Below are 27,716 nucleotides of genomic sequence, written 5' to 3'. Positions count from 1 at the left end.
TGTTTGATATAGTCAGATCAATTTATGCAGAACAGATTAGTTTTTTAGGATGCAGTGCTGTGCTAACAACTACCATTATTTCTGGTCGTCTCTGCAGTGGAAGAGAGTGAACAGACTAAGAGCTATTGAAAGCTACCTTCCTATGAAAGTTTACAGAAGATCTTGAGTCTTGGCTATTACTTCTAATTTGTACTGAACTCTCATGTGCATGTTGGAAGACATTATTTAAAAAATACTATTGAACCATCTTACAGCTATTGAAAGTTTCTTGGGGTGTCTGAGTGTCTCATGATACAAGAAAAAAGATGATAATTATCTTACCAGAATTGAACACCAGCTCTCTGGTTATTGCATCAGAGAAGTGAGTGCTGGGCCCTTTGAAATTACTTACATGCAAATAGAATTTGTACTAATTTCAGACTGAGTTGTTAGTAACATTAATTAATGCTTGAATTTAAATCCTTTTTTGGTTTTATGGTTTGGTTTCTTGTTTTGTTTAAGGGTACATATAGTATCCTGATCATAGTTTTAAGAAGGGTATTTGGCAGAGTTAAGATTACTGATATAAAAAAAATTCAAGGGAAGCACTTTTCTGTAATGGTGATACCAAGGAATTGAGTGTTTTCTTCGGAATCAGAATTCATGGATGTGATATCTTTTCTTCAGAGGCTGTATGTGATTGTAGCTAAACAGATAGGAATGCAGATACTAATAAATTTGTTATGAGCAAGCACCAGAAGAATCCTCTGAGCAGAACTGCTAAAAGGCAGTGTGTTCTTGGCTGTGTTCTGCTCTGGCAGAACGGGAGTAACTCCACTGTCAGCACAAGTTGTGCATGGCTTGCCTTGGCTTGCTCACAGAAATGAGTGGCAGACTGAAACAAAATCTGGAAGTCTTCACCTTATTAACTATTTAAAGCTCTTTTGTCTTTGCAGGTTCTACTCTACAGTATCTAGCCTGTCTTGCTGTAAAGGGCAGAACTTGGGAAACGCTCAGGGAATTGTTGCTTTCATGGTACAATACCCAGAATACAAATGGAGTTCAGAGGGTATCTTAAATATTTTAGTTTTATTAAATTGCCACACCACAGTTTTTACCAGTTTTAACGTGTAGCCCTATATGTGTAGTGCTTAAATCTTTTCTGCTGTTAAGGATATTTGGCACTTGGTAGTCAGGCAGACACTAAATATTTTTTAAAAAGTTAAAATTTACTGTAAGAAGTTAAACATTTCAGGTACTGAGCTACTTTCCAGAACAGATTTGAACCACACATATTGAAGACTGTGCACCTTCACTACTTTGGGAAACTTTACTTCTGTTTAAATTTTCACTCCAAGTTGGGTTAACAAACTGACTTCAAGGACAAATAACTGCAGCATTGTCACATGTTCCAACTGTTTCTTCACCTTTTGCAATTTGACTGTGTTGAGTAGAATGTTACTTATGTGAATGTATCATTCAGTTTCTTTTCTAAGAATGTGATGATCCTGTTTTCTTTTTGCAGATGTGGCGGTACTGTTGGTGCAATTCTGACATGTCCACTGGAAGTTGTGAAAACACGATTGCAGTCCTCCTCTGTGACGCTCTACATCTCTGAAGTCCATCTCAACACTGTGAATGGTGCTAGTGTCAACCGAGTAACTAGAGTTTCTCCTGGACCTCTCCATTGTTTGAAGTGAGTGTACAAGTTACTAGGTTTTTGGCTTATTTGGGGGAGGGAAGAGGGAGATGCTGAACAAATCCATGTGAAAGATTCAGACCCTTAGGCCTGTCATGATGCTGCCATGAGATACTTTCTGTATTTTGCCTTTTAACTGTTATTGCCACATTCCACTTTTCCAAATTCCCTTCATGCTTGGGTTTGTATCTTGAAGTACCCAGAGTGTATGTACCCTGTACAATTCACAACTCCAGACTACATCCCCAAAATTCTCTGGGAGCACTGTAATGCTTAAGTGCCAGGCTCTGTTTCATTCTGGAAAAGTGTTAGTTTAAGACTTTAAACTCTTTTGTGTCCAAATCATAGATGTTGCTGAATATAGAGGCAAGAAGCCCTATGAAAATTAACTCAGTTTCTTAGTCTCTCCCAGCTTTCATCATTCTACACCCTTCCAGCCTTTTGATATCTTCTGGTGGAAGTAACTCTTTTTTTAGAGCCAGTAAGAGTTAGGTAAGGCCAGACTCTTCCATAATCTGGAATGTTTTGTTTGCGTAGTACCTCGTTGAATGGGGACTGCCTTTCCTTTCCTTGCCACCAGTGCTTGTGACATTCAGTAGCCAGCTGGAAAGTTGTATGGCCACAGTTAAACTGCTTGTACAGACCACAGGCAGGGCTCACTTCACTCTGAGGGACTCAAGCTTGCCAGTTATGGGGAGGTACCTTCAGTATTTGGGAATGAGGGGAGTTTTCCTCCAAAAAGCACCTACTACTGCTTCTTGCATTAGAAAAAATTTGATAAGACTCAGACCAGCAATCTTCTATCCCCAATTAATCAGTGAGAACTAACTGGTACAGAGCCCCTTCTGGCAGTTGCAGATTTTGGCTTAATCTGATTAGAGGATAGGATTTGCTTAAACGGAGGTTGTACTCAGGTAGCTTCTTGAATGGAAGGTGGTTCTTATTATGGAACTGTTTGAATTTGGAGCCTTTTTACATGTAAGAGTATGATAGGTGAGTGTGTTGGGAACAAGTATGTGGGAAGGAAGTGCTCAGATTGTAAAAAGGAGAGCTCCATCCAAAATAGTTGCCTTATCTGCTTCTCTTGGTGGAAGTTGAGCCCTTCGGTGTTTTCCCTGAATGTTATGAATTTATCTTCTCTTTAGAAATCTATCTGAATAGAAGGATGAACAGATGGTTTTTTTCATATGCCCCTTTGCTAGAAGCCTGCTATGCTTTAAACTCATCCCTAAAACCTACAATAACTTGGTCTTCCCAGGAAGCAAATTCAGACTGAGGCAGAGGTAGTCTATGGTGAACTTAACTGGTAAGGCTTGCTTGTTTTGTGGTGTTTATTGAGTTTGTTAAATCTGCTTCTTAGACATTTGTTTGTTTATGGTACAAGAATATGTATCTTCTGCTTTTACTCTTTGCTTAGATGTGTTTTCTTCAATGTTAGTATCAAACAACTGAGAGGCCAAGTAACTTCTCCATGCTTCAAGTTCTTTAAATACAGTAAATATGAAAAAATGCCAAATGACATGGCAATGGACTGTGACAGTAAAAGTCATGGAACTATAGAATAGTTTGGGTTGGAAAAGGCCTTAAAGATCACCTAGTTCCAACCCCCTCTACTGTAGGCAGGGACAGCTTCCACCAGACCAGGTTGCTCCAAGCCCCGTCCAGCCTGGCCTTGGGCACTGCCAGGGATGGGGCACCCACAGCTGCTCTGGGCAACCTGTGCCAGCACCTCGCCACCCTCAGAGTGAAGAATTTCTTCCTTATGTAACTGTTCTTGGTTAAGGCATGAGGGCTGTTTAGTGGGGAAATCAAACTGGATCCCTCTTACTCTCATACCTTTACTGTGACTTGATATTTTCTGGCTCATGGGTTTCAGAGTTTGGTTGTCTCTTCTCGTACCAAATCCAGTGCAGTGCTCCAAGGCTTACCATACTCGGCCTAAAAGCACAGTGAATCAGTTACTTGATGTCAGAATTTCAGTTAACAGAATGCTGTGGAATCATTTCTGCAACTTAAATGTCAACAGAGTGACTTCAAAGGCATCGCTGTCAGGAAATAGAAGAACTGGTACAGGTGACTGTATTCTCTGGCAACAAAAGCAAATTCCCTTATTAAATATCTGGTGTATATCATGCTGTGAATGCCTCTCATAACTAACCTTGCTGAGTTTACACCTGAGGTCTTGGTGATGGGAAGACAGGCTTCCCCGTGTGATGTAAGCAGGTTAGCTGAAGCTGTATGGAGCATTTGTGCTGCTCTTCTGACCATGGATTTGGCATTTACTGCTTTCAATAAACAATGCAGGCTCTGGGATCTGCTCTTTAATGCAAAGAGTTTGTCTTATTTCCAGTGTAGGCTCTGGAACTCCTCCAGCTGGTGTCTGTGAATGCAGAAGGGTGTCGGTAACTACCAACATTATAATCCTGTCTGCTGCAACCTTTCTAACTCTGTTGCTCTGTCAGGTCTTGGGACGCTGTAGATCCAGAATAAACAAATAGATCTGATACATGTCACTCCAAAGCTTCTCTTAAGACACTGAGGTTCCTGCTGCTTTGTGTACATGTATATGTGCATATATACATGTGTAATACATAATGTGATGGTAGTAGTGATTTTTTTAAGCGTATGCAGGTCATGTTAATTCAGTTCAGCTTTGCTGTAATCTGATGCTGTGCCCATGCTGAGTTCTGGAATATGGTAAGATTCTTCTGAATAATTCCTTCTGTAAGTACTAGAAATGCTTTCAGGATGACAGACACATCTAGGTAATTTGTATTTCCAAAGTGCTTTTCAGTATGTGTTCAATTCTCCAGTTATTGCCATGGAGCAATACTACCCGCATAGTGAAATCATAACTAATTTTTATGGACATGAAGCAGGACACATTATGTACCAGCATTCCTAAATAGTGATGGTAACTGTGCAGAACCACCATTTTATTTTTGCATACTGAAAACAAATGTAAATTTCAGTTTGATTTAGCAGAACTGTAGTGAATCAGCTGCTGGAAATCAGAGTAGGTTTGGAATCTCCTTCAGTACTATATGTGGCTTTCGCCTGTTTGTCCTGATAGTAAATTCCAAACAAAACAGCCATTTATACAAGTGTAGTTTTCTTTATTGAGTAATTGACTTCTTGTTAACCTGCATGTCTCTTTGAAGAAGAAATATACAGGAGAACTATTTGTGTGTATTGGCCAGTGTTTCTAAATCAGTAAGCACAAAGTTCTGTTATGCAACAGTGAGGTAGTTAATTCTTAACTTTAAATCTGGTTCTAAAGCAATTGCTAGAGCAATTTGCTGTAATGGGATGCAGGTAGTCCTTGTGTCTCCTTCCATGTCCTACCACACTTTTTAAAAATAACATCTCTGATGAGCATCTAGACTGCCGGACAGTTGATTTCACTAAAACTGAACACTAATGATTATCCTCTTACTGTGCCGGTGTATCTTGCTGCATAATGGTTTTCAACTCTTTCTTTTTTTTTTTTTTAAGTTAGATGGGATAGGTATTCCAAACACTTAAGTACTAGTAATACCTCACTTGAGACCTCAAGTTCACTGCTGCTATCCCTGTGTTTCTCTGTAAATCCCTCATGGATGGATGGTGACACCCCTGCCACCGAAGAAGTCTTTTCAGAGCTCTGTTTATAGTGGAGCTGGTACTACAAGGTGTTAGGGCTGTACTGTGGCTCTTTGCATGGGTTACATTGCTTTTTCAGTTCATTTCAAACTGAAGTGAGTTACCTTGCATGAAGAGGTAAGGCTTGTCTTTCCTGTAATGAGTCGAAAAAGAAAAGCCTACTGGCTCTGCAGCACAGCAGCAGTGCTTGGGTACAAACACACAGTTCAGAACTGATAGGGGGGTATCTCTTGCCAGCCGTAGGGAAGGGTCACTTCTTGCATTGGAGGCTTCCATTTCAATTTACTGTTGTCAAAATAATCACTGCATCCTATAGAAAGAAGAAAGCAAAGAGTGGGTTCCTAGATAAATGCTCAGTGGATTTAAATAATTTATGGGAATGTGGAAGGCAGGACTGTCTGAAAGGCTGCTTTCCTCTAACTTCAGACATGTTACTGAGTGTACTGTTGGTCATGTAGAATCAAACCAGGATAGCACACACAGAGCCATGCTGAGGTTTCTTTTTGGAAGAGTAGGTAATAGAATGCAAAAGATGTCCCTGGGTGGGCATGATAAGCAGTGGAGCAAACATCTTACTGAGCTGCTCTCAGAAGGTGTCTGACTTGCTGTAACTGTACCTTCATAAGTCTCTCCTCTCTTGCCCTCACTCCCTGTCCTTCCCACCCAAGAAAGTTCCCAAACATTGGGAACTAAAGGGAGATGAAAGGAATGTGGAATAGAATCAAATAATTTTGTCTACTGAATGATGTACAAACCTACAAGAATGCAAACATTTCCATGCATAGTAAGGTCTCCCTGGTAAAAGGACACTCTCTTTGACTTCCCAATGACAGATAACTAACTACCTGTATGTATGTCTACCTATCTTTGAGGTAAACTTGTGTTGACATCATAAGGCGTTACTTCTACATTTAGTTCCTGGGTTTGTGTGGTATGTCAAGAAATAATGGAATTTTATGCTGATTCTAGGAAATAACTTTTTTTTTATGGTCAGTACTACATTGTCAGTTATGAAGTTTTACACAGAGTAAAGCTGAAATTAATGTGGCTATGGTGGTCAGTGCATTTCTTAATTTTGATATGAATGTTACAGTATTGTCACTTTTTTGTTTTCTAGGATGATCTTGCAAAAGGAAGGTCCTCGCTCTCTGTTTAGAGGCCTGGGTCCTAATTTAGTAGGCGTTGCTCCTTCCAGGTAACTACAAATGCATACAGTAAACAATTTTGATGAAATCTAGGTTGATATACATTGTTTAAGGGATTTAAGGTTCATTGAAGCGGATTTTGTATCTGCAGTTGTAAATACTTCATAGCAAATAACCCTTGGTACCTGGGGTAATTAGTAGTCTGAGAAGCTGAGCCATACATATACTCTGCAGCTCCTGTTCCACAGCCCTGCACCAGCTGTCTCAGCATTTACTGTCCTGTATGCTAACATGATAGTATTTACTGTTGTGTGCTATGCAGAGTTTTGCCTAGTTAAGAAGGAAAACACTTAAGGAGTTGCACATGTAAACAAGAAGTTTGTAGCTTTGGAAATGCAAAGGTAGATTTAGCTTCCAGTTAATCAACAGTGTGTCATATTCAGGAAGCAGTTGTGGGACTGTAGCCTCAAAACACCGGGTTTGTCTTCCTGAATTCTGGTGTAGCACAGACTACTGTACCCCTTCAGAAGGAGACCTTGCAAAACTTCAAACAGGTCAAGACTGGATTGGGTGACACACTTAACAGCTGTATAAAATAGAAAACAGATCAGCCGTGGGTTGGACTCCAAAGGGTACTGGGCCAGTGTCAGAGGGTGCAGCAGATGAGGATGTAAATCTGATCTAATTGACAGTGGTATTGCTGCTGTCAGTTGCTCTGCATCAGCACAAATACTCTAGGCCATTCAGCCGACACAGGCAATCAGAACACAGCGCAGATTATGGCAGTTTCAACTGACCCTTACATAGAAGTGTTAGCCTAAACAGTCCAAAAATAGAACAATACCTAAGGAAGAGGATGGAGACAAAGCTGTGCAAAACGAGTATAACTACTTAGTCCTGGATGATGCTGTGGTTTTCTGGCCTGGTTTTGTTCTTTTATTTTGTTTAAGAGAAGAGACTTTATGCAGAGGGAATATATTCCACAAAGTTTTTCTTCTTCCCTTGATTTAGTGCCCTGCGTTTGTTTGTTTGTTTTGGTCTGAAGAGAAGACATTCCTGTCTTCTGTACACCCAGCTGGGGAATATCTTAACTTTTCTGGTTTAAGGTCTTGGATGCTTCTTAAACTGGACTTTCCATTCAGCATTGGTCTATCTTCTACTTAGATCTGACAGAGGAGGTGTTGCGTAGACCTGCATGAGTGTCACGTTAAGAAGGGGCTTTCCTCAAACCCTTTATATTTGATCGGCCTGTCAGTCAGTCTCCCAAGACAGATGAGACCCTTGTGTCAGACCAGCCTGTCTGCTACCTGCGTTTTGGCAGCCCGCTGGATCGGAGGGTGACTTGACTGACCTGTTCGGGGACCTCCGCTGACAGTGTCACAGAGTCACGTCCCTTCTGTCAGCTACTGGGATCTCTGGCAACTTACACAAAATGAGCTTCAGCTGAAGATCTTTGTGATGCAAAATGCAAGTTTGTGACAGAATAAGGTTCAGAGATTGCCGGTGCTAATAGAGACTGCAAAGCAAGCTTGAAGCAATACACCTGGTAACAGCTGGCATGGTTGGCCATAGAACAAAGTTCTTGCCCGGCGGGAGTCCCTGTAGGGGAGAAGACGGGTTCAGCCCGTCGACTGATCCCAGAAGTGAGGATGGAGTCTCCCCTGCTGTCGCGACGGAGGGAAGACACAGTCGCTCAATATGAGTGATCAGCAGACTTCGTTTATTGTACCTTACAGTCACCTTTTATGCCTTGTTATAATTAGCTCATACATATTACAAAAGTTAAGCTCATTATTGGTTAGTTGCCTAAATACCAAGCCCGCCGCTAGTTTCTCTTCTGTAGTTTTCTGTTCCCACCTGCAACATTCTTTTCCCACCGAAATCTTCCTGTTACTGTATAACAAGGACAGCCAAAGACAGTGTATTTTGCTTTACTTCAGATAAGCTGAGAGCGATGTGCATTTTTGTCCAGCCAGCTGGACTATGTCTATGTGACCCTTTTCAGCTAGTCAGTTATCCACACCCTGCCTTCTCCCCTCCTTTCCTTACTTTCTACACTTCATGGTACGTTACGTATTCATCACCGCGCACAGGATTGGTGACAAGTTTCTCGCTTCTAGCGCAAACCAGTGCACATCCTCAGACTGCTCTGCTGATGTGTTTTGCTCGCTGCACAGGCTCCGAGCGGGGTTTTCCCTCCCTGGGGGGCTGCCGTGTGCGTGTGCTGTTTGAGTCGGAGGTTGCAGTCTCCCACCACCACTTTTGCCTTTGTCCTACTTCCACCTTAGCAGCTTGGCCAGAACTTTCTCACGTGGAGGCTTCTTTCTGCATAATTTAGATGGGGAAAAGAACACCATTTATCTGCTTTCCCGAGGTTGACTCCCTTGGGATCAGAAGCCCTTTCAGTCATCAGTTTCGATGACTTTAGAGGCTGGATCAGCTTGACCTAAACTATGTGCACCGAAATGTTTAGTACATAGTTAAACACTAAATCGGAGTTTGGTAATTTGGGAGCGTAGACAGCAATTCCCCCCTTTTGGAGTTATTTTGGCCCAAGAGCAGTTACATTTAGGTGGAGCTTTAGTGATTAGTCGTACATATCTTTGTTGCGGATTGGTATTGCGTGCCCAGTGAGGTGTGGTGGTACCTTGGAGGCAGGTAACTTTGGGATGGAGGCGTGTGTTAGCGTTACAATGAGATCATCTCATCCACGGAAAGCAGTTTCACCACGCTTGGTAGCTCAGTAGCAGGCACCTTCTCGTCTTCCCAGCTGTGGTACCAGCAAGTTGCCGTTCCTGCAGGGAGTACAGCAGAGCCCGGCCGCGGTGTCTCCTCCCCACCCTCCGTTATTCCTATCGGCCTGTGCCAAGCTGGCAGAGTGTCACATAACGAGCTGTGGTAAAGGAGATTTGGTGCATGCCAGCCATCCTGAAAACAATAACTGGATTTTACCCTAAAAAAGCTTTCTGTTATATTATGCTTCTGTTAGGTCTCAGTTTTGTCTAATTACCCACCAAAGTAATTTTACCAAGAGTAAGAGAAAAACTTAATTCAGGAATTGGAGTACTTTCATTTTAGCAGATTTTTTTAAGGATTTAGGAATACCTGAGGTATTTCCTGATCACTAATCTAGCATTGTTGTTTAGAGAAGCTGTAGTATTTCCAGTAGCGTTCTTTGTTCTTGGCATCAGTGGGGTATCAGCCCTTCCTAATCTGAAGAGCCTGTACTTTTGTTAGTCCAGTCTACTCTGAATGTTCAATAAATGTATTACTTGTTTAATGGCAATTTTTATACAAAAATGTATAAAATTTTATAAGTGACTATCCTCTATTAAAAATACCCTCAGTAGCAAAAACCCTGCTTGATGGTAAATATTATGTTAAACCTTCTGATTTCCTTCCCTTCTCCCCCCCAGCTAAAATACTTGGATTGTTCAACCCCCATTACTGCCCCATACTAAAAATGTCAACTCGACACAATGTGTGAAGTCTTATTTCATAAGCACATCCTCATTTCCCTCCAGCTGACTCGGTTTTCATCCAGTACTTCATTTCAATTAAATATTGGCTAAGTGGATTTAACAGCAGCTCTTTGTTTAAATAAGCTGTAGGGAAGCATGTTTCATAACACATCCAGTATACTTAACTTAGTTCAGATTCCATTTTCAAAATTGTGCCCATGAAGCAAGCACTTTATCTTTTTTGTAATAAAGAAAAACATGTTTGCACAGCTAATGAGGCTAATGTTCTGTTCATGAAAACTTGCATGTTCATTTTCTCTCTTGTAGAGGGGTGCCTGTAAGTTGAGGGGAAAAAAAAACAAACCAAAACAACAAAACAGTTAGAACCTTAAATGTGTTTTTTAGGTGTGCTGAAAATAAGTTTTTAGCTTTTAGGAAGGAAACATTTTTCATATTTTATTGTATTGGCATGTTAAATTATGTCTAGCTTTGTTTTGATGCTGTCACAGACTTGAATGTAGTAAGAGTTTACAAATTAGTGTATTCAGAGAGAAAAAATCTGTTTATTCTCGATACAGAATTAAAGGAATAAAATGGGGATCGCAGCCTAACAGCTGTTCTAGCATTTAAAATATGTGTTTATAACTGCAAGTTAGAAAGTATAACCACAGGTTACCAATGTTTACATCTTAAATGCTGGAATAATATTATAAATATTAAGTGTGCTGTTTGGCTTTAGAAAAAAGCTACATGCCTGTGCTATTGAAATGAGTTTAAGCCCATTAGAACAAATTTGATCTGCTATTAAAGAAATATAGAATACTTATTTCTCAGTTTGGCAGTGTTTTGTTTCCCTGCCTAAACTTCCTAGTGTCACAAAAGTCACTGCCGTATTTCTAATTATCTGTCCTTCCCCTCAGTAATTAGTTGAAGCTGTTCTGGAAGAAAAAGTTGTAAAGGATGACCTTTTTTGTCTTTTCCATTCCTAAAGTAGTCCTACTACTTCTGCAAGACTTACTCCTTGAGTAATTTTTTTTACTGAGGAAGTAAGACTTGAACCAAGATCATCTTGAGTAGATCAAGTTAATGGCACTGCTCCTAAAGGATATCAACACCTGAAATGTAACATAACGTAGATTTTTTCTAATTTTAGAGCGATATATTTTGCTGCTTACTCAAACTGCAAGGAAAAACTGAACAATATTTTCAGTCCAGATTCTACCCAGGTACACATGATTTCAGCTGGTGTGGCAGGTAAGGATCTGTAACTTTTTAGCTTCATTCTAGAGTCATATCTACAAATGAGAGGTGGCAATAAATGTGCAAAAAGCAGAACAGAAAACGTTCTAGTGATTGAATGATCTGTTTTTGTAGTGGTTACCTCCTTTGGCCTCTCATTAAACAAGCTATCTGGAGAATATGTGCATGAAGCTTTGCATTTAGTGTTAATGAAGACTGTGTGTGTGTGAGTAGTCTTTTCCCGGAAAACTTGCATGCCTGCTTTTTCAATTCTGAGTTTATGAAATGTAAAATGCAAACTTTCTAAACGGTAACATTTTGCTCTGCAAGCTATAAACGCCATTGTTTGCACTGAACTCTAGTTTAATGCTTCTTAATCTGTTTTTTTACCATCACTTTCTGTTACAGCTTTGTATATCTGACTTATTTTTGTCTTTCGGAAATACGCCTGCAGATACTTGTATAAATTATAAGTAACACCTCCTCATCCTTTCTTCAAATACCAGTCTGTGAGGCTTGCTGTATCACTAAAGTGACATAGAAAAGCAGATTCATGTAGTTTTCATATGTTATCATTTCTGGAAATTGTTATTCTGTATCTGCAGTGTAACTTTGGTATAATTTAGCATCTACCAGTATTTTTATTGCTTGACTTCTATGTTCTGTTGTTTAGGATCATTAACAAGGGGAGTTAAAGGCAACTGAGCTGAGTTAGAGTTGTGCTGGGGAAATCAAACTTGGGCCAGCAACACTTTACCTATTATTGCCTGTGTCTTTCCTACACAAAAACAGATTTTTCAAAAGTGTTTCCTGTGTAGGTCATAGACACTTCACAGATTACTTCTGACAGTTTTATGGTAGCCTGTTGAAGTTTCTAATTCCTCTCAAATTTTACATATAGTATGTGTAATGTAAGTACTAGCAATCTGGAATAGACTTCCAAAGGTGATGTCAGAACAATCAATAGGATTAATTTTCTATTTAATAGTTGCTAATAATCTCTTACAAAGAAATTGTTATGTAGTGTAGAAAATAAGTGACGTTAGCTATATACTTAAAATAACATACTAATGCTCATATCTAACATGTGAGAGATGCCATAGCAGTTTTTCATAATCTTAAAGATGTTAGGAGAGCTGTTTTGTCTTAAATGGGCAAAATAAGGTGCTCAGATGATGCAGTATTTTTTTATCACCTGGAAATGTGTATTTTGTTTGTAGGTGAACAGCATGGGGAATGGGATGGAAGGGAATTTCATGAAAAGTTCATCCTAATCAGTTAATTGCTCCAAGGAAAAGGAATGGTCTTCCGTGCTTTGTCAAGGGGATAAAACATGGCTTTAAATTTAGGGGTGGTGGTAGGGAGAAGGGAGGAAGTATGGGTAATAAACAAGTCTATCTTCAATTGAAGACAACTTATGTAACTCACGCAGTGCTGCAGACAAACGAAAGTTCAGAATGTTCCTTATCTTTGAAGTTACTGCCCTCATTCTGTAATGAAAAGAACACTTACAGAGATGTGCTGTAGTGATTTTTTTCCCAATTGCTTGCCAGACACACTGTAGTTTGTCAAGGGGTTCTGTATCTGCTTGTTAACTTGCTTCTCTTCCAGAAGGCTGGTATTATGCATTTGTACTTAATGACTGTAGGAGACTGGGGTAAATGTATTTGAGCCTTAATTGCTGTTGGCCTCTTCTATGTTTGTACATAAGTCTTACTATTGAACAACTTCTGTGGCTGTTACCTTTCTCACACTTACCTAGTTCTGCAGTTGTATTTCTAAACTGTATAGCCAATGAAACTGAATGTCCAGTGCAGGCTCACACTGCAGGTCACAGCTTTCTCTCTTTAAATGCCTTGGCGCTGTACACTGCAGATAGTCTCTGGAAGACCTTTAAAAGAAGGTTCTTTAATTCCCAGTACTCAGTACTCATGGTATTCTGATTTATATGAAAAGGACTGTAGTTAAAATTAACAGTGCTTTCTTGGGAACGTGCTAACCTTGTTTTTGTAATTCTAATATATTTCAGAAAATGCACTTAAACCAGCTATTAACAGTTTTACCTGCAAGGTTTGTATTGCTATATGCTGCAAATCAACTTAAGGAAATGGCAAAGTTAACAGGGACAAGATCAAATGTGAGCTCTTAATTGATTGACTTAAACAGGTTAACACAGAAGATCATCGTGATAATTGCTTTGGAACTTCAGATTTCTGAACTGGCAAACTGGATAAACACTTGTAGTAATTAGCAAAAAATAATCGGTATTGGTTTTTTCTTTTGCAGCTGCCATTGGTTTCAGTAAGGAATTGAGTAACTCAGTCTTAAATGGGAGGGGTGTTGTTTGGATATGACCTTTCTGTTACATAAAGACTTCTAATACCTAATGAGCATGAGGTGATGTTTGCACTTATAAAGCTTTTCCTGTAGGTTGCAAAACACAACTATGCAAAAACACAATTAAAAAAATCTGCTGTAATATTTTATGAAAGTACTGTAAGTAGTGAACTTTAGTCGACTTTAAAGACTGTTGACTTGTACCTTAATACGTAAGTATCTCAGACTAGATGATCTCATTGTTAACTAACTTTATGCACATGGCATTTTTGGGTGTGAGAAGCTGAGGTACGGTATTTTAAGCATTTTTGTTTGGTTTTAGGCCTGATTCTTCCTTCTCAAGATAAAACATGTATTTTTGGTTTCATTAAGATTCTTCTAGTAAGTGTTTTATCCCAAGGAGGATGAATTAAGCTACATATTAGTAACTGATGCCTTATGCAATTAGAAATTAATGTTTTTATCTTGCTGTGTGTTAGCTTCCAGCATATAATTCATATCACCTTCATACCTAAAATATCTGTGTATTTACATGGAGAAATACTCTGCAATCTTTTTTGCTTACTTCTCGGCATATCATGTGGTTCTTTTTTGCAAACCTGGACAGTGAATATATCTGAAGCATAATATGAGAGCATTTGCTTGTGTGAAGGTAGTCTATCTCTGTATGTTTCTAAGTTAGGCGAAATTCTCAGATTCGCTATAAACTCTGCCTTCTTGTTGCACTTACTCAGCCTTTTTTGCCACAGAGAATAAAAACAGAACTGAATGAGATACTTGATTCTTGTATAGCTTTCTGATTTGCCTTTTTAATGATTTGTAGCCTCATTCAGACAATGTGGTTGCAAATCTGCTGCAGAACTACTTTGTCTTGTAATGCTGTTGCTGTTCTCTGTAGAACTCTACTGGCAAACCAACTCAAATGTAGATACTTCTATTAAAAAAAAATTGGGACCACTTTATTACTTACAGAGTTACCATGCTTTTGTAACTTTAGTAGTATGTACAGTTACTTAATACCAAATGAAATGCACATTTAGTTCATTGATTACTGATATTAGAAAGTTTGATTTCATAAGGCATCTATCTTTTCATTCCTAAGATAAGGCTAGCTTTTTTTGAATGATATTTTGGAGGGAGTGGGGAAGGAGGAGGGTTCACTCGTAAATTTGATCTATAGGTAAGTATTTGGAGATGTAAAATTGAACTGCTGCAAATGAGCAGAAATTTCAGTACTCAGTGCATTTTACACAACTATTTTGATATCTGTGGCCTGTTCTGATTATTTTTCTTTCTTTTTTTCCTAAACTTTTACCTGAAAACAGTTAGATCTCACAATAACTAATTCACAAATCCTTCCAATGGGATTCGATTTGTACACGTGTGTCTGATGAGGTCACTGCTTGTTGTTATGATACAGAAAAGCCTGTGTCTATTTTAGGCAATTACTGTACATTTCTCCCGTGAAAAGAGTGAGATCGTGTCATCTCATGCTCCCCATCCGCAGGTCACTTCCTGCAGAAATATGGACTAACTTAAACCTCGTGAGTACTGAACTGAGCGTCTCTTGCAGCCTCTAGTGTAAGAACCACACATTGGGTTTGTAATATCTATTAAATAAACAGAATAAGGGGAATTCACTTTTCATTATCTTAAACTCAGATGATGTGCATTGTGCAAAGACATCACTTCTCCTTAACTCTTAAGAGTTATTTTTTTCTGTGCAGTTCAGGGGAAGGTGAAAAATGCCTTTCACTGATAGCTGCTACCTTACTTAGCTCTGGCTAATTGAAAGTCCCTACTGGATTAAACAAGGCCTTTTGGTTTTTTCAGTGTCCCAGAGCTGCCTCTAAAATGCTGCAGCTGATATTCTTTGTTGCCACGTTATTTCAAAGACCTCTTTTCTTTTTCTTTTTAATATGTATATAATCTATCTGTCTTTCTGTTTTCTCCTTTGGTTTGTTTTTGTTCTACTACTTTGGATTTTTAATTCAGCATTCCATATTCATATGTGTCTTTATCAATTACATTGGCTTGTAGATTAAAAAAACCACCCTCTAACCTTTGAAATATGATGCATAATAGGAATACCTGGGATCTTACCTGTCAGTAGCTGGTATAGCTGAAAAAGTAGATTGAGACAATTCTGTCTGAAAGTGGGATACAATTTCGTAGACAAAAATAAAAGTGAGGTGCAGGGGTTTATGGTATTGTCAAATTAGCCTACACTTCTAATGAATCTGGAATCTTTGTTGAGGCTACAACACATTGAAAAGCATTGTAAAGTTCACTGAGACTTCTGAAAAAAAAAGGAAAAGGAAACACTTAAGCTTCATAGCAGTTGTTGAAAGCCCCCCCCCCCCTTATTTTTTAACAAGTACTTTTGCTACAAATTTTCTGTATTTAAAAATAAAAGCTTATCAAAGATCTCAAATGATATATTTCATGTTTTGGAGTGCTTTCCTTGGTGTCAGCATCACTCAGCTTGTAGTTCATTTTTCTTCTTCCACTATTTACTACGTTACCTATAAGAATTGAGCCATAGTCATTTTATTGTGAAACCTTAATTATCAAAGGCTCTTTAAATTGAAAGCTTTGGTATGAACTGTCATGCAGTTTGGGCTTATGACAGCCCTAAAAAAAAGTTGGTTATGTCACTAAGTGTCTGACTCTACTATTAAGGGTGTTATGCTTAAAGAATGTTTAGAGCAACCCAGGGAGTGCAAGTTTGGGCAGGCTAGGCTGCATCCTGTGCCAACTACCCTTCACTGGCACTTTCCAATATACTCTTTTCCAGCCTGCCTAGAAGTATCAGGCTGCAGCAGTGGATGAGTATAGTCACCACCGCCTCTGATATCACTTATGTGTTTCCTGTTCCAGATTTGGGATCTACAGAGACTGTTTTTTGGGAGGTTGAATAGGAAGGAGAAAGGCTTGAGCAGATAATGCTGTAACATACAGTCTAGCTGTACCAAAATTCCAAAGCATGCCACTTAAATAGGAATGCAAAAGATTTTTTTGGTCGTCTTCACTTCTAACTAAGAACTAGGAGACATATAAGAGCTGATTTTGTATCTTAGAGAGAAATATTTTCTGGAAAATGGGGTGTTTGTAGAGGAAGTCAGTAATTCTTTCCCACCTTCTTTAAAAGCATTTGCAGTCGATGTGCCCTTCACTGCACAATAGATATAGAAAGATTCTGATTTGAAGTAAAAATTTAAAGATTTCTTGGTTCTAATATAAAGACAAAAAATGCAAGAACAATGTTTCCTTACAAGTTTAGTTCAACCAAGCATCAAGTGCTGTTGGAAGCAGTGGAGTTCTGTGGCATTAAGTGACAGATCAGAAGGGCACTGAACTACAGAACCTTTTTTTGCAGATGTATGTTTTAAAAAGTTTCTGTGCCTTGTTTTGGCAGAGTAGCTCCCTGATGCTTTGAGTTTCAGCATAATTACTTGCCTACATGAAATGCAGGTATAAAACAGTTCTGTCTTGTTAGGATTTCACTCACATCATATGTAGGGCTATATGTGTACCTAGACATAGGGCAGAGGAGGGGGGGGAAGCCAACCCTGAACCTTTTATATACCAGAGGAAATTATTTAGTTAAGAGGTTTGAGTCAATTGAAAAATCTATTTAATCAAAAGATTAAACAAATCTCTAATGTGGTTTTGCTATTTTGGCACAGAAATACAGCTAAATCTTAGTAGCTGCTAAACCTTGTAGTTTGTCTTTAGAACTGTAGTTGAAAATCATAATGACCTAATTAAGATTTGGGGGTGAGGGTAGAACAAACTTTAAAGCAGTTAAGATCCCCTGGCATTTCTCTTAAGTATTGCAGTCATTTGTGTGCAATGTAAACCTAGATTGTGATTGAATAGAAGTAACATGTATGCGAGCAGTTCTGCTAAATATATATATATGTAAGCTGTTAATGACCTTCATAAACAAGCTTATCAATAGCCTGTTTGTTGTATAAGTATTGTGCACCAGATATGCACTGAACAAGGTAACTGTTGCTTTCCCACAACCCCAGTCCATTCCCTTGCAGGAGGGCAGCATGTCCTTGTAGTGATATACAAGTGATGTATGTCACTTAGAAAGCAAGTGTCTAAATTTATCATCTCTTGCCTGGCCATGTTCCAGCTCTTCCCTTTTTCCTCTTCTCTCCTGCAGACGTGACACCTCATTAATGGTGCATGTGTGGTATTACAACTCTAGATGTTTTTACTTTACTTTTATTTTTTTCCCACCCCCCCCAGAGCTGCCTCTCACTTAGCTCTTTTTCTTTCCGCGGTTGTGCAGAAGTAAGACTGATTCTTACTTCTTTTCTTTTTCAGTTTTTAATTTCTTTCCTCTTCTCTTTTTCTTCCTTTTCTTTTTCTTTAGCAGACTGAAAATCAAAGCTTTAACTTCTAGCCCTTACGCAAGCCTGAATAGTTGCTGTCTGTCTGGATAGTTAGAAGTCATACTATTTACTTTAACAATTTAAACACTGACTGCTTGTAAAAGTATTCCTAGGCCAACCAACAATCTCTGCTTTGATTTCTAAATAAAACTTTAGTGCTCAAATTTAACTGCTCTTTTATAGTTAAGTGTTAAAAGGTCTCTTAACTTACAGTAATACATGGCTTTTAACTGCACCAAAAGTAGTATTTATTCAGTCTGCATGCTTTTAAACTCGGATTGTATTTCAGGTAGCTAATTAAATTGTCACAATGTTTTATACCATCTCAAATTGCTATAGCTGTATCTGCAATGCATTCTTGTTGATACATTTGCCAAATTGGCTAGTATTAGTCTAGCTAGCTTTGCTGTTCTGTGGTGTCAAAACAGGGTTGGTATGATTAGATAGGCAGAGAAATGTACACAATTGGGCTTATTTTATATGGGACGTCTTTTACTAAGAATCAAACTTACTCAGTATTAATATAAAATTTTAAAATAAGCTAAATGTTTATTGGCTGTATGGATTCATAAAATGTCAGTGTAGGACTACAACGCGTACTGTCTAAAAATCAGTATAGTCCGAGTTTTTGCATCCACTGTACCTTACTGTGTGCGATTCGAACTTAGATGCAGTTGCTGTTGTGATTCTATCACATCTAACTCTTTTTTTAAATATTTTAGGTTTTACTGCGATCACAACAACTAATCCCATTTGGCTAGTAAAGACACGATTACAGCTCGATGCAAGGTATAGTAACAATGGGAAATATCACTGCTGTGATAAGATTTCGCTTACGTGTTCTGAACCTGTTCTGCACCCTAAAATGGAATGATTCTTTAAATATCCAGCAGCTTAAATTTGAAAATTTTGTGCTCCTCTGTCTACAAGATACACTGTCATTTTTCTTTATTTCAATCTCTGTGTTCTAAGGCTGCTTGAGGCACTATGGTATACTGGCCAGCAAACTGGAATGGATTAAAAGGTTAAGTCTCATTAAAATAACATTCTACCAACCATATGCTTACCTTTTCAATCAGTGATACATTCTTTGTTTATAGCTGTTGAGCTAAACATTCCTGAAGTAATATTTTAGCAAAAGTTTAGAAAAATGCCTGAAACATCCTGGTTTACATTTTTTTACATATAGTAAGCTTTAGCCTATAAAAAAAGACTGTTTTCATAGATCAAAAAAGAGGAATTGTTCTAATGCAGGAGAGTCAATAGAAGTTGTTTGGACTTATTACAGAATCAATTACAGAAATTTATTATAATAAAACTTGTAATGAAATAGAATTTTATATAAATATGGAGGAAGAAAGACCATTATGTAAAACTCTAGGGAGCGACTGATGTGGTGCGAGTGTCTCAGTGCAACTATCTTGTTTGTTTTATAGACTTCCTTACTGAAAGCTTAGCATGCAAGATAAAATTCTTTCTGTGGCTATCCTTAATAAATGTATTTAGGATGAGCCACATAATCCTATTTGGAGATCTGTTGGGCTTTCTATATTAAGTGCATATTAGCATTTTTTCTCTTTAGCAGGGATATTGGCAGCTTCAAGATGACCCTAGTTAAAATCTCACAGTAAAACTAGTTCTGGGATGTGTGTGTTTTTTTGTGATGCCATCATATGGTTGGGTGATAATTTCACAGCTAATTCCAAGGGAGTTTTGATGTTATGTGCAACCTGATGGTGTTTGTGTCTCTGCTTGTTTTTTACTGACTAATCGGTTAAATTGCTTAAACTATAGGGCTTTAAGGAAATTAGGGAAAATTCCAGATTTCTTGTAAACATTGTCTGTACATTTTATCAAGCATGTTCATGTGGGAGAGCTAATTAAGGATCTTCCAACTGTGCAGGACACTGTAATTACATGGGCTAGTCTAGCACGTACTGCATTCTCAGCTCTTCTAATTCAGTAGTTGTTAGAGGCATAGAAACACTTGGCCTGTGGGATTATCATGGCTTGATCTTGTTTCTGTTGAAGTTCCTAAAAGTTCCTCTGATCCCAGTAAGAGCTGGAGAAGGCATGTGTTCTGTTTCTAAAATGAAATTTCTTTGGCCTTCTTGCATCAGAAGAGCTAACTCTTACAGAAATTTGTCATTGCACTTGTCTAGGTGTAACAGGGATGCATGGGGACTGGGTGCCGCTAGAGCTGCAGCTGTAGGTCCAGCTGGTCTTCCTACCAGCTGTTCTTTGACTTTTTTTTTTCCCCCTTGCCTGTCAGCAAATTGGTGCCAGCACCCCAGATCTCCGCAGTGTCTGCCACCTAGCTTACTCAAGATCTGATGTGCAGCAACATGTGCCTGGTCTTTCTCTTAGTTGTACTTGGTACCTTTTTTCCATTGCTGCCTGACATTGCAGTTTCAAACCATCAGGACTTAAATTCTGCCATCAAGCAATGCCTCACACTACTGATATAGTAGCTGCTACCACTATCTGTCTTGCTTTGACAGTATCTGTATGAGTTACTGTAACTTCTTACAAGGTTATTTGCTGGTTTACTCTGACTTGCTTACTCAGGAGACCTCTGCTGGCAGAATCCATGTGCTTCAAGTGCCTGCACTTGCTGCTGCAGCAAAGCATAGTCTAGTCAGTGTTGTAACGGCTTTGCATAGCTGTGTACAGTATGCTATGTATTTCAATATGCACGACTCAATTCAGTAATCAAGCTAAAAATGGCAGTAAGTAAGATTTTATGTACCAAATATAGCTTGATACAGTCATGTCTAATGAGCATTTTCCTTGACATCAGCAGTGGCTTAGTTGAATCAAGGAATGGTTGCCTGTGTTGTATTGGTTGGTATGCTCCCTTTGGATATGCTATTGTCTGCTGATAGCCGTGGTGCCATGAGGCTTGCTGTTGGAACTCTTTGCCGCTGTAATTACCATGCTGTGGAGCTGTTTTTGAAGCAAAATTTAGGATAAATTCGCTGTCATTATGCAGAATAAAATGGTTGGGTTTTTTCCACAAGTCACTGACATTGACAGTTCATTTAGGAGGCTGTTTGAAAGCATTTAGGCCTTTATTGTGTAAGACTGAAGCCTGGAGCTGTTAAACTTGTCTATGTGATACTTCTTATTCTTTAGTCACCGTATCAAGTTTGGCTTGGATTCAGTGTAACGCTTTCCTTGTGTTTAGTGCTGAAGGCCTTCAATACTTCCACTTTGTTTTGTGTGTTCTTAAACGTGTCTGAATTGGAGCCCCTCAGCATCAATGAGAGATGTTTCCGAAGTCCTCTTGTCACTCAAACAAAACTGTTTAATTATTTTCCAGTCTCAAGTGCACCAGCTTGATGTCTGTCTTGTTCTCTCCTTTTTAGGAATCGTGGAGAAAAGCGAATGAGTGCTTTTGAATGTGTCCGAAAAGTTTATCGATCAGATGGTATTAAAGGCTTTTACAGAGGAATGTCAGCATCCTACGCAGGCATATCTGAGACTGTTATTCATTTTGTTATTTATGAGAGTATTAAGAGAAAAATTCTAGAGTATAAGACTGGTTCTGCCATGGACAATGAGGATGAATCAGCAAAAGAAGCTTCAGACTTTGTTGGGATGATGATGGCTGCTGCCACTTCCAAAACTTGTGCAACATCAATAGCATATCCCCATGGTAAGTGGGGCGCATACAGCTGAGAGCCTGAATCAAATTGATAAAGGGAGTCTTTCCAGTGACACTGGAAGTATCAGGTTTTGGCTTACTTGCTAAAGAACTATTTCTTTGGCTAAAGCTTTTCATGTCAGATTCAGCGAGCCAACTTCAGTATAGTATTCAGAAATGGAGGTGGGTTTAAGTGGATTTCTAGGATGGCCTCTTCGTAGGCTCTTTTTTATTACTATTTTTTCTCCAAAGGATTTGCCAGGGTATGGCCCACAGTACTTCAGGAGAAGGTCCTTTTTGACTTGGAATAGTTCTGTATACTCAGCGATTTCACATAGTTTGTCAGCACGTTCTTGTTCCCCCCCTCTAGGAAAACCCGCTGTCTAGTTTAGTTTTCAGTTGCACTTAATTTTCCTGCAAAGTAGTTGTGTATATTTTGTTTAATGGGTTGAGTGCTTCATTAGTGGCAACTTCCAAGATAAAATGTAAGCCCAAACAGTCCTTTTCGGGATTTTAATTAAGCAAATGAACTTTCCTTGCTTAGTTAGATATTTAATACTACCTAAAATTTAACTTATTTTCCTCTTACACATACTTGGTTTGTTTCTATGTTTGTTTCCCTTTTCCGTTTTTTGAAGAGTTTATCTGAGATTGAGAATTTGGGGAGGGGGAAAGGTTGCTTTTTAATGTAAAATCACTAACTGTTTTTTGGGAAAGATAGTGAAAAGCGGTGAATGTAACCACATGTGGTTTTCTTTGCACAGAGGTTGTACGAACAAGACTAAGAGAAGAGGGAACAAAATACAGATCTTTCTTCCAGACGCTGTCTTTGCTTGTGCGTGAAGAAGGGTATGGATCCCTCTACCGAGGTTTAACTACACATCTGATCAGACAGATTCCAAACACGGCTATCATGATGTCAACCTATGAAGTGGTAGTCTACTTGCTCGATGGATAGCAGCATGACAGGGCTTCCTAGAAGAAGGTGGAAGAGTGAACGACTGGAGTGGACCACTGAATGTCAATGCCAATGTGGTGGGCAAAAGAAAAGTTATATCGGGAACATGCAGCTATGGACAAAACGGAAGGTTGATTGTGGGCAACTATGAATAATTTTGCTGCCTTATTGTATGGTCTCTTAGCAATGTGACAAGTGGGAACTGCCCCTTAGGGAATGCCTTTATATATCTCTTAATGCAAAATCGTGACATTCTTTTCATCTGTTAATCTAGACAAGGCCATTCAGTCATCAGAGACCTGATGGGTGCGGGAGGGGGCAGGGACATAAAATATATTCTTGGGCAGCCTTATTCACATCTCTTGGTGATTGCTCTCAACTGCGTCTGTTTTGTTCTGGTTTACTGCACAGTAACCTGTTGGAAGAATGGGCAAGACAGTATGTTCATACCTTTCCATACCTGAAACTTCCATTCAGTTACTCTGAAGATACATAAAGAGACTGAGGTAGTAGTCAGCGTGTAAAGTTTTCTGTGTTGCTACCTCAAGAGAAAATATGGCGCAGGGACCCAGAACCAGAGTTATTTCTTCACTGCAAAAGGTGATACTTGGGGTGTGTTTTGGATTTTTTGTGTGCGTGTTTTTGTTTTTTTTTAAAGTTCAAGCAGTGTTGTAGGTTAGTGAGAGAGGATCTGATTGTTGAACTCTTCAGGTTATCAATCTTTTAATACTGGTATATGTGGATTTTGAGTTCTGCTGCGTCATCCTTTTTCTTTTCTGGAACTTCCCCTCCATAAGAGAGACCTAATGAAATATTCTCCTATATCATCAGTTCTCCTTGCCAGTCTGTGTCACTCACACAGCTAAGGAAGAATTTGCTCAGTGCTACTTCATAGCCTCTTAAGGATTCTGAATGTGATAAGAAATCTCACCTAGTTCAGCCTACCATTTGTGAAAACAGGATTCACTCAAATAGTTTCATGCTACCTAAGAACAAGCTGTGTTACCGTAGGTCTGGCAAATCCTGACTTGGATTACCAGTACCTATATAGAAGTACAGGGGAAGAACACATACCACCATGGCTAAGGTGACCAGAAGGCGGGAAACAGTTGAGGTTGTGATAGGTCTTTTCAGTACAGACAGCCTCTCTGCAGAATGGTGGGGAAAATTGTAACTGAGATTTTCTTGTAAGCATTCCCCTTGGTAATTGCTTTATCACTTTTTCCAACTTTTGAGCCTGTGTACTGAACTGCAAATGACAGCATAACCTTGTCCTCCAGATTGTCTGAATATTCAGGCATTGGTTTTGTTCTATAGGCCAACTGCCAAACAATGCATTGAATTCAGCAGTGAGGCTTAGCTAGTTTCTTCTGTCATAACTTACAGGGTTTTCTAAAACCATACAGCTGGGATGTCAAAATCAGAAGCTTAATGTTACAAGAACTTTTACAGCTTTCCAAACAGGTATCTTTTATGCGCACCTTGAGTACTTCTCAGTCTGTACCCAGGATCCTTAGGAGGAAAATTATCATTATAACTTGGAGACAATAGCTTTCTTCCTATAAATGCTGCTACACTGGTGTGGACAGAACTGTCCTATCAATTCTTCCAGTGTGGTACTTCAGTACACTTAAACTGTGCATTGTGTGCAATGGCTTTATTTTATGAACGACTCCTTATGCACTTTGTGGCCTTCTTATGGCTTATGACTTTTTTTTTTCCTCTTACTGGTTATCTGTAGTCAAACTGCCTTCGAAACATGCAGTTTGATTTTAAACAAAGCATGTGGTTTGATTTCTGTGTAAGCTGTGCAGGATAAAACATTTTATGCAGTATGATCTATAGCATCTCTGTTGCAGTAGTTCTGTAAGCTGTATGTAAAAGCTGGAAGCTTACAGAACAAATCAGTCTGGGTTTTTCTCATTTGTTTTCCTTTATTTTGACCCTCATCATGTTCTCCATGCAGTGTCAAAGTATCTGAGTATTTTTTTGTACTTCTCTGTACTGACTGTTCATCCTTCTAAAAGCCACCTACAGTCTGCACAGCGACCTTGCAGTGGAGGCTTAGCTGTATTAACTTCCTTCTCCTTGCAAAATGTTATCTTACCTCTTTTGGAAGACAGAGTGTGGTCTGTGATGTGACCAAAGTTGAATTTGGTTTTTTTAAAGAAGCAAGGGGAGTGCCTAAATCTGTGTTCTAAAGTGGATTTTTTTCTAGTGATCTGTCTAGGAAAAGTCTGGAGTATTCATGACTCTGACCTAAGTCTCGCTGTGATGCCATTGTTCAGATAACTCGGCCAAGTGCAGGAATAGCTACTTACTGTAACTTCTGTTCTGTAGAAAGTGGATTACTCTTCAGGCCATCCAGATTATTCAGTTGTAGATAAAATATAAGTTGGCAAAGATGATATTTGGCTTTGGAGCTCATGAATACAATTAACACTTGGATTAGCCTAGGCTTCATGAGAGTTACTCTCCTCTGTTTATTGCATATGTTGTCCCTTGGTTACATGTTCATCTCCCATTAATTCACTGGGTACCATGTGCGTGCTTTGGGTGAGAGCAGACCCCCTGGAGTTGATAAAGAGAAAATGTTAACAAGGATAAATTGCATATGGGAGACAACAATTAAAAGTAGACAATCAGCTTATTCCATTTTTTTTAATGGGTGTTTAAGCAATGTTTTAAACTTCAGGGGTGATCTTCTTTTTGGTTTGTTTTACATAAAATGTAAACCCAAAGTTTCTTGGGATTTTTTTATTTTTAAACTACCAGTACAAAGTTACCTCTGAAATATTCCCAAAGATCTTTAAATTATTTATATAGTTTTCTTGATATTTATTATAAAAAGTCAAAGGGAATAAGAAGATGCTACGTTCAGTAATATCTTTAATGACAGAACTGAAAGGAGTGCATTTTAAACTTTCTCGTAACTTAGATGGTCATCTTGATTTATATTTGAATGTAGTGTATGCATCGCACTTTTGTGCTAGAGGCAAAGATCTTGGATCTCTGAAAAGCTCACAGTAATTAATTAGCTTGTTCATATTTCCCTTGCCGAGATGAAACTTAAATGTTATTGCAAGCTGTTCATTTTGACTCGGCAACCAGTTAGACGTGGGAAATGCTGTGAGACTACAGTTTCCTGAGCCAGTCAAGAGATGGCAGTGGAGCATGCATCCTTCAGGGAAAAGGAGCCCCTCTGCCAGGGTGGCTGCCTCCCTGTGTTACAGGGCACTGGTGGGCCCTGGGTGTCTGTGGCAGTGTACTGGGGGGACATGGCAAGCTGGCCCAAGTTTGGAAGTCCTTAAAAAAAAATAAAATAACTTAGTCAATGCAGTCACACTGCTCAGCCCCTCTTTTATGCATCTGGTCCCTGTAGAGCTGTGTGAAAACAGGTGAGTTGTGGTGTGTTGGCAGAGAGCTGAGCCTAGCCTTTAAAGTGACTGATAGACCTGCTGTTTCTGTCTGAACTTCTGATCTACTAGCCTATGTTGTTTTAAAGTAGGTTTACACTAGGGATTTATGGAGGTTTTTTAGTTGTTTTAATTGTAACTGAAACATCAACCTGTGCATTTTTGTTGACATTGCACCTGTCTAGTTCCCTGTTTACATAATGCACTCCATATAATTCCTTTCCAATTGAGACGTTTGTTAATGACAGTTTCTGCTATTCTGTTTTTGTAACATTCCTCAGACCTGTAGCATTTTAAAAGAATGCTTCCAGAGACAAAAGATTGGAGAGCCTTTATAAATGTTGCTTCCTGTTTAAATTTGGAAAACAAGCTGAACACTGAAGTGTGCCTAGGTAAATGTATTACTCTTTTTTTTTTTTTTTTCTTTTCCAACTTTCTGTCTGGTTAAGACTCAATTATGTAAGTTCAGTTCTACAGGAGAGTCTGCCTACCCTGCATATGTGAATGTAATTATGCCCTCGGAGTCATAGCTAAACACTCACAAATGACAGTTTGAGAATACTTCAATGCTCGCGTGAGGTTTGCTATTATTCTTACATGTAGTTGGCTGTAAACAACGTGCATTTACTCTGTATTTATATAGGTAACTTTTTTGTTTGGATTGCTTTAAACTTCAAAGCAAATTAAAATGATATGCTTCTATTCAAATGTTGCCTTCTGTGCTAAACTCTACACTATTTTTAACCTTTTAATTTTTCTATTACTGATATATACCAGTGCCTGGACAGTTGTGATTAAAAGTGAGCAATTCATTAGGAGATCCCAGTGAATCATTTTATCTTGTTCCATTTTCAAGTAACTGAAAATAAGTTATCTGTATTGTGGCTATAATGTGTTTTTTGAAGGGGTTCATGGATGGTTTAAACCAGTTGGACGTGTTCATGCAGTTGGATTTGAATATTGTTATCTCTGTAGAACCAAGTGTTACTGCCTGCCAACTTAGATTCAGTAACTAGTGATCAGAAAATTTGTGTCCATTTAAAATGCTAGCTAGCCCAAACCACTGCTGACAAAAAACAAAGGGCAGTAATTCCTTAAAATATTCAGTTAATGCATGTACATGTAATGCATGTAATACATGTAACTGCATGTACAGTTAAAACCAAGTCCTTGAATCTTAAACATTAGATATCATTTTTCTTAAAAGTAGGTATTTGATCTGAAGTCTGTCCTCAGAATGCCTCAGAAATAATTCTGCAAATGTGTATCTAGGTGGTGTTTGGTGACTGTGTGCTGTGTGTTTTCCCCTCAATGTGTGTTCTAGAACTGAATCCTTTGCAGCCTTTAATACAGAGCCAGGCTGGATGTCTCTCACTCTTTCAGCTATGAAGAACTACTTCAAAATTTGCATTAAAACAGCACATCTGTGATAACTTTTCTCTTTCAGTAGGTATAATGTGAATTGACCTACCTTGCTGTGCTTCTGAGACTGTCTGGCTTCCAGGTCACCCAGGCTTAGAGGTGATCAGTCTTTTGGAATCAGTACAGGCAACCAGCATGCTTATCCCTGACATATCTGAAGTTATGCCTCTAATTGGCATAACTGTAATTGTCTGTAATTGATCTTTCACTTTAACCCTCCAAAAGAGGCACATTGGCAGGGCAGACCTCAGGTTAAGTGTTTGAGTGTTTTGACAAGTTGTGCAGCTTTACAACCTCTTCTGCTTTAGGAGTTGTATTAAGCTTGCCCTGCAAAAAAAGCATGTACATGAAATGAAGGTATAT

General features: G+C 38.8%; 1 protein-coding gene across 2 annotated transcripts in view; it reads left to right on the top strand.

The window, feature by feature from the left end:
• SLC25A36 (solute carrier family 25 member 36) overlaps positions 1–26,749 on the top strand; it is a 36,006-nt gene extending 9,257 nt beyond the window's left edge. The window contains exons 2-7 of one of the 2 annotated variants that reach the window (XM_055816864.1): positions 1,505–1,675; positions 6,438–6,515; positions 11,080–11,180; positions 18,634–18,700; positions 21,280–21,569; positions 22,322–26,749. In XM_055816864.1, the coding sequence (XP_055672839.1) occupies positions 1,505–1,675; positions 6,438–6,515; positions 11,080–11,180; positions 18,634–18,700; positions 21,280–21,569; positions 22,322–22,515 (901 nt within the window). In that variant the 3' untranslated portion in view covers positions 22,516–26,749. The remainder of the gene's footprint in view (positions 1–1,504; positions 1,676–6,437; positions 6,516–11,079; positions 11,181–18,633; positions 18,701–21,279; positions 21,570–22,321) is intronic. The other variant, XM_055816865.1, reaches the window with a different exon arrangement.
• Positions 26,750–27,716: the final 967 nt, after the last annotated feature.

This window comes from Falco peregrinus, chromosome 12, assembly GCF_023634155.1.
Source record: "Falco peregrinus isolate bFalPer1 chromosome 12, bFalPer1.pri, whole genome shotgun sequence".
Taxonomy (NCBI): Eukaryota; Metazoa; Chordata; class Aves; order Falconiformes; family Falconidae; genus Falco; species Falco peregrinus.
This window is presented reverse-complemented; position numbering and strand designations above follow the sequence as displayed.